Here is a 7,440-nt window from a genome sequence, read left to right on the forward strand (position 1 = left end):
GTAGATCTTCCTCCATCCTTTTATTTTGAGCCTATGTGTGTCTCTGCACGTGAGATGGGTTTCCTGAATACAGCACACTGATGGGTCTTGAGTCTTTATCCAATTTGCCAGTCTGTGTCTTTTAATTGGAGCATTTAGTCCATTTACATTTAAAGTTAATATTGTTATGTGTGAATTTGATCCTGTCATTATGATGTTAGCTGGTTATTTTGCTCGTTAGTTGATGCAGTCTCTTCCTAGTCTCGATGGTCTTTACATTTTGGTATGATTTTGCAGTGGCTGGTACCGGTTGTGCCTTTCCATGTTTAGCACTTCCTTCAGGAGCTCTTTTAGGGCAGGCCTGGTGGTGACAAAATCTCTCAGCATTTGCTTGTCTGTAAAGTATTTTATTTCTCCTTCACTTATGAAGCTTAGTTTGGCAGGATATGAAATTCTGGGTTGAAAATTCTTTTCTTTAAGAATGTTGAATATTGGCCCCCACTCTCTTCTGGCTTGTAGGGTTTCTGCTGAGAGATCCACTGTTAGTCTGATGGGCTTCCCTTTGATGGTAACCCGACCTTTCTCTCTAGCTGCCCTTAACATTTTTTCCTTCATTTCCACTTTGGTGAATCTGACAATTATGTGTCTTAGAGTTGCTCTTCTCGAGGAGTATCTTTGTGGCGTTCTTTGTATTTCCTGATCTGAATGTTGGCCTCCCTTGCTAGATTGGGGAAGTTCTCCTGGATAATATCCTGCAGAGTGTTTTCCAACTTGTTTCCATTCTCCCCGTCACTTTCAGGTACACCAATCAGACATAGATTTGGTCTTTTCAAATAGTCCCACATTTCTTGGAGGCTTTGCTCGTTTCTTTTTATTCTTTTTTCTCTAAACTTCCCTTCTCGCTTCATTTCATTCGTTTCGTCTTCCAGGGCTGATACCCTTTCTTCCAGTTGATCGCATCGGCTCCTGAGGCTTCTGCATTCTTCACGTAGTTCTCGAGCCTTGGTTTTCAGCTCCATCAGCTCCTTTAAGCACTTCTCTGTATTGGTTATTCTAGTTATACATTCTTCTAAATTTTTTTCAAAGTTTTCAACTTCTTTGCCTTTGGTTTGAATATCCTCCCGTAGCTCGGAGTAATTTGATCGTCTGAAGCCTTCTTCTCTCAGCTCATCAAAGTCATTCTCCATCCAGCTTTGTTCCGTTGCTGGTGAGGAACTGCGTTCCTTTGGAGGAGGAGAGGCGCTCTGCTTTTTAGAGTTTCCAGTTTTTCTGCTCTGTTTTTTCCCCATCTTTGTGGTTTTATCTACTTTGGGTCTTTGATGATGGTGATGTACAGATGGGTTTTTGGTGTGGATGTCCTTTCTGTTAGTTTTCCTTCTAACAGACAGGACCCTCAGCTGCAGGTCTGTTGGAGTACCTGGCCGGCCGTGTGAGGTGTCAGTCTGCCCCTGCTGGGGGGTGCCTCCCAGTTAGGCTGCTCAGGGGTCAGGGGTCAGGGACCCACTTGAGGAGGCAGTCAGCCCGTTCTCAGATCTCCAGCTGCGTGCTGGGAGAACCACTGCTCTCCTCAAAGCTGTCAGACAGGAACATTTAAGTCTGCAGAGGTTACTGCTGTCTTTTTGTCTGTGCCCTGCCCCCAGAGGTGGAGCCTACAGAGGCAGGCAGGCCTCCTTGAGCTGTGGTGGGCTCCACCCAATTCAAGCTTCCAGGCTGCTTTGTTTACCTAAGCGAGCCTGGGCAATGGCGGGCGCCCCTCCCCCAGCCTCGCTGCCGACTTGCTGTTTGATCTCAGACTGCTGTGCTAGCAATCAGCGAGACTCCGTGGGCGTAGGACCCTCTGAGCCAGGTGCGGGCTATACTCTCCTGGGGCACCGTTTCCTAAGCCCGTCGGAAAAGCACAGTATTCGGGTGGGAGTGGCCCGATTTTCCAGGTGCCGTCTGTCACCCCTGGAAAGGGAACTCCCTGACCCCTTGCACTTCCTGAGTGAGGCAATGTCTCGCCCCTGCTTCGGCTGGCGCACGGTGCACTCACCCACTGACCTGCGCCCACTGTCTGGCACTCCCTAGTGAGATGAACACGGTACCTCAGATGGAAATGCAGAAATCACCCGTCTTCTGCGTCGCTCGCGCTGGGAGCTGTAGACCGGAGCTGTTCCTATTCGGCCATCTTGGCTCCTCTCCAATTTTCAGTTAATTTTTGTACACAGTATTAGGAAAGGGTCCAATTTCACTCTTTTGCATGTGTTTATCCAGCTTTTTCCAGCACCATTTTTTGGAAAGACTGTCCTGTATCTATTGAATGGTCTTGGTACCTTTGTCAAAAGTCATTTGACCACATGTGTGGTGATATATTTGCACAATTTCTATTATATTCCATTGATCTACATGTCTTTTTTATGCCAGCACCACACTGCTTTGATTAGAGTAGCTTTGTCATAAGTTTTAAAATCCGAAAATGTGAGTCTTCCAGCTTCGATTTTCTCTCTCAAGATTGTTTTGGCTACTCAGGTTCCCTTCAGATTCCATATGAATTATAGGATGGGTTTTTCTATTTCTGCAAGATACATCATTGGATTTTGATAAGAATAACATTGAATCTGTAGATTGTGTTAGGTAATATGGGCATTTTAACAATATTAAGTCTTCCAATTAATAAATGTGGAATATATTTCAATTTATTTATCTTTTCTTAAATTTTTCCTTCAGTAATATTTTGTAGTTTTCATTGAAGAAGTCTTTTGTCTCCTTGGTTAAGTCCTAAGTATTTTTTTCTTTCCAGTGCTACTGTCAATTGAATTGCTTTCATAATTTTGTTTTCAGATTGCTCATTATTAGTGCCTAAAAATGTTAACTAGATTTTGTGTGTTAACTTTTTATGCTGCTACTTAGGTAACTTCATTTATTTGTTATTGCAGGGTTTTTATTTTGGTGAAATTTTGGGGTTTTCTAGATGTAAGATCATATTACCTGTGAACAGAGATCACTTCAGTTCTTCTTTTAAAACGTGGATGCCTTTTCTTTCTTTCTTTTTTTTTTTTTTTTTTTTTTTTTGGTATAATTGCCCTGACTAGGATTTTCAGCACTATGTTGAATAGAAGAGGGGAGAGTGGCATCTTGCCTTCTTCCTGATTTTGGAAAAAAACTTTCAGTCTTTCACCACTGAATATGATGTTTGTTGTGTGCTTTCCACATAAGGCTTTTATTATGTTGAGCTAGTTTCCTTCTATTCCAGTTTATTGAGTGGTTTTTTTTTTTAATCATTAATGTTGTTGAATTTTGTCAAATGCTTTTTCTGTATCAATTGAGATAATCATGTGATTTTTTTCCCTTTCATTCTGTTAATGTGGTGTATTACATTGATTACTTTTTGTATGTTGAACCACTGTTACATTCCAGGAATAAATACCCTTTGGTCATGGTCTATAATATTTTTAACATAACATTGAGTTTGGTTTGCTCGCATTTTGTTGAGGATTTTTGAATCAATGTTGATAAGGGATATTGTTCCGTAGTTTTCTTTTCTTGCAGTGTATTTGTGTCACTTTGGTATCAGGGTAATGGTAGCATCATAGAATGAATTAGGAAGTATTCTTTCCCCTTCCCTTCTTTGAAATGTTTGAGAAGGACTGGTATTAGTTCCTTAAATGTTTGACAGAAATCACAGTGAAACCATCTGGTCCAAGGCTTTTGCTTTCTGGGATATTTTTAGTTACTGGTTGAATCTCCTTACTAGCTACAGGTCTATTCAGATATTCTATTTCTTCATGATTTTGTCTTGGTAGGTTATATATTTCTAGGAATTTACCCATTTTATCTAGGATATTCAATTTTTTGGCATTCAATTATTCATAGTACCCTCTTATAATCCTTTTTTATTTCTATAGAGTCAGTAGTAATGTCTCCATTTTTATTTCTTATTTTCGTATTTTGAGTCTTCTCTTTTGTTATTAGTCCATCTAGCAAAGTTTTGTAAATTTTTGTTGATCTTTTCAAAGAATTAACTTTTGTTTTTATTAATTTTCTCTATTGTTTCTAGTACCTATTTTGTCTATCTTTAATCTTTTTATTCTCTTTCTTCTGCTGTCTTTGGGTTTAGTTTGTTCTTATTTTTCCAGTTCCTTAAGTTGTAAAATTAGGTTGTTGATTTGACTTGCTTTTTAATGTTCCCTTTGGCCACTGCTTTCACTGGTTGCATAGGTTTTGGTGGGTTGTATTTTCATTTTCATTCATCTTTAAGGATTTTCTAATATTCCTTGTGATTTCTTCTTTGATCCATTGATTAAGAAGGTGTTTAATTTCCGAAACATTGTGAATTTTCTATCTATTATTGATTTCTAACTTTATCCCATTGTGGTCAAAGAAGATACTTTCTATTACATCTACATTTTAAATATCAATAAGATTCTTTAAGTATTCTAATGATACTTAATTGTGACCTAACATATGATCTTTCCTGAAAAGTGTCCCATTCCCATATGCACTTGAGATGAATGTGTATGTTGTTGTTTTTGGGTAGAGTGTTCTTTATATGTCTGTTAGGTCCATTTGAATTATGGTTATATCAGTATTAATATTTAAAAGATTGAATAAATATATGATGCACTAGGTGTTAGGTAACATAATGTGACATGCTAATAATAGCAATTAACTTTTGCACATTCTTCCACATTATCCCTCTAGAAATTAATTTTCCATCCTATTTATTTATTTTAAAAATAATCCAACCTAATAAAGTTTTCTGGACTTATAAGCTGAAATGGTATAAATAGCAAAATTCATCAAAGTCAAGTAATTTTATTTCTGAAATATAAATGCCTAAAGGTAGAAAGGCATAACCAAATTCTTGTCCCTAAAGGACAAATTTAATTATGTGAAAAAAGATTAGAGGCATGAAATGAGTTCAAGAACCACTATAAATAATGTCATTTGAAACATGAGGTTTGCATTCCTTCCTCACCCAACTGACTTATGGAACGTTTGAAAACATACTTTGACAGAATATATTTTCCATAGGACAGGAAATATTTTTGCCCACAGTATACTTTCAAACATTAAGCTCCAAAGTAGCCTACTCAAATTTAATAAATATTAAGTGCAAAACATTCTGCTCTGCAGGAAGAATACGTACTAATGTCTCCACTTTCATTTCTTATTTTAGTAAGGAAAAATAAGAAGATATTAAAGACATCTCTCCTTACCCTTCAAGGACTAAAATGTTAGGTAGAAACATATTTTGAATCAAATATTGCTGTCATAGAGATACACATGTCATGCGATGGGAATAGGTGAGAAGGAAAAAGGATGGCCCCCGAGGGACAGAGAAGGGTTTTGTAACATTTGAGCTGGGAACTGAAGACGAAAGAGACCACAGGAGGACTAGCCTGTAAAGCTCAATGTTCTCCAGTCACAACACATCCAGGAAATGACATTTGTGTGGCAGTAAACTGAGGGAGCTGATTCCTGCCAGGGCAACTGGGAAGGGATAAGACTGGCCATCCCCAGGAATGAAGAAATCCATTTTGGTCATAGCTGGGTGCCACGAACACATATTGGAAAGTGCTGTAGCATTCCGAGAGTAAATGGGTAGTTCTCAACCCCGGCAACACACTGTATAATCAACTATGATATTTTTAAAAAATACAGAGGTCATTTAAATCCAGCCTCTGAGGAACAGCCTGAACATGGGTATCTTTTTGGATATCTCCAATAAGCCTAATGGGAGACAGGCTGAGAATCACTGGTCGAAATTTTTCTTCTCCTACTAGAACAAAATGGCTGAGTCACATAACAAGTTTCAAAATTAAAAACAACAACAATAATAAACAATCCAATAATGTAATGGATAATGAAATATTAAATGGCATCTACTTCCAATCCTAGCTATGAAGGAGTGACAGAGTCCAGAATTCCCCTCCTGCTGTAAACAGCTAAAAAACTCGACAAAATATAGAAAATTTTATTTTCCTCCACTGGACAGTGGAGGACTATGACCCTTAGGTGTACAGGAAAAAATAAGGTGAGCCCAGGACTTCTGCCAGTAGACAACCGTAAGACTGCAAGATGCGGAGGAGGAACCCAAACAGAGCCTGGCAATCTGGCTGTGTTAAGGATTCAAACTGGTGATTGGGGAAGACAAGGCAGTTAGAATTCGTGAGACAGAGTCCCCAGGAGGAGGGAACTAAACAGAGAAAGAATTCCAAAGATCTGTACAGAGAACCCCTTGAGTCTTTGCTAAATACAAATCTATACATGCATAGGTTGAAAACTAGCTCCCTCCTCGTGTCCACCGCACCCCACCACCGCCGCTCGCTGGGTGCGTACCTGCAGGAGGGGCCTGTGGGCTCCACCCTGAGCCTCAGCCTGGACAGCGACCAGAGTAGTGGCTCAACCGCATCCGGCTCCCGCCAGGCTGCCCGCTGCAGCACCAGCACCCTGTACAGCCAGTTCCAGACAGCTGAGAGTGAGAACAGGTCCTACGAGGGCACTCTGTACAAGAAGGGGGCCTTCATGAAGCCTTGGAAGCCCCGCTGGTTCGTGTTGGACAAGACCAAGCACCAGCTGCGCTACTATGACCACCGTGTGGACACAGAGTGCAAGGATGTCATCGGCCTGGCGGAGGTGGAGGCTGTGGCACCTGGCACGCCCACTATGGGTGCCCCTAAGACTGTGGACGAGAAGGCCTTCTTTGACGTGAAGACAACGCGTCGTGTTTACAACTTCAGTGCCCAGGACGTGCCCTCGGCCCAGCAGTGGGTGGACCGGATCCAGAGCTGCCTGTCGGACGCCTGAGCCTCCCAGCCCTGCCCGGCTGCTCTGCTTCCAGTCGTTACCGACCACTAGGGGTGGGCAGGGCCGCCCTGGCCATGTTTACAGCCCCGGCCCTCGACAGTATTGAGGCCCCGAGCCCCCAGCACTTGTGTGTACAGCCCCCGTCCCCGCCCCGCCCGACCGGCCCTAACTTATTTTGGCGTCACAGCTGAGCACCGTGCCGGGAGGTGGCCAAGGTACAGCCCGCAATGGGCCTGTAAATAGTCGGGCCCCGTCAGCGTGTGCTGGTCCAGCTAGCGGCTGCAGGCGAGTTTCTAGAACCAGAGTCTATATAAAGAGAGAACTAACACCAAGAAAAAAAAAAGAAAAAGAAAGAAAACTAAAGAAGCAGGTGAAACAACTTCCAAGGAATGAGCAATTGCCCACTCATTACTTGTTCAACATTGTAGTGGAGGCCCTAGCCAGTGCAAATAGGCAAAAAAAAAAAAAAGAAAGAAAAAAAAGAAATAACAGGTATGCATGTTGGAAAGAAAGAAAATTATTTTTCTGTGCAGAAGACACATAAAAACCTCTAAGGAATCCACAAAAAATAAGGTCTTTAACAAGCAAATTTAGAATGGTCTCAAGACACAAGATCAATATACAAAAGATTAATTGTATTCTATATATTAACAACAATCAACTGGAAATTGA

General features: G+C 41.1%; 1 protein-coding gene across 1 annotated transcript; it reads left to right on the forward strand.

Annotated features, from left to right (window-relative positions):
- Positions 1-3,035: 3,035 nt before the first annotated feature.
- On the forward strand, positions 3,036-7,082 carry LOC129039199 (myotubularin-related protein 5-like). The gene has a single exon (XM_054492718.2). The coding sequence runs from the start codon at positions 6,229-6,231 to the stop codon at positions 6,766-6,768; it is 540 nt and encodes a 179-aa protein (XP_054348693.2). The 5' UTR covers positions 3,036-6,228; the 3' UTR covers positions 6,769-7,082.
- The last annotated feature ends 358 nt before the right edge of the window (positions 7,083-7,440 follow it).

Source organism: Pongo pygmaeus, chromosome 5 (genome assembly GCF_028885625.2).
Source record: "Pongo pygmaeus isolate AG05252 chromosome 5, NHGRI_mPonPyg2-v2.0_pri, whole genome shotgun sequence".
NCBI classification, from domain to species: Eukaryota; Metazoa; Chordata; class Mammalia; order Primates; family Hominidae; genus Pongo; species Pongo pygmaeus.

Bases quoted from the DNA above. Each gene is read 5' to 3' on its own strand.
- LOC129039199 (XM_054492718.2), top strand. From the start codon at position 6,229: ATGCATAGGTTGAAAACTAGCTCCCTCCTCGTGTCCACCGCACCCCAC.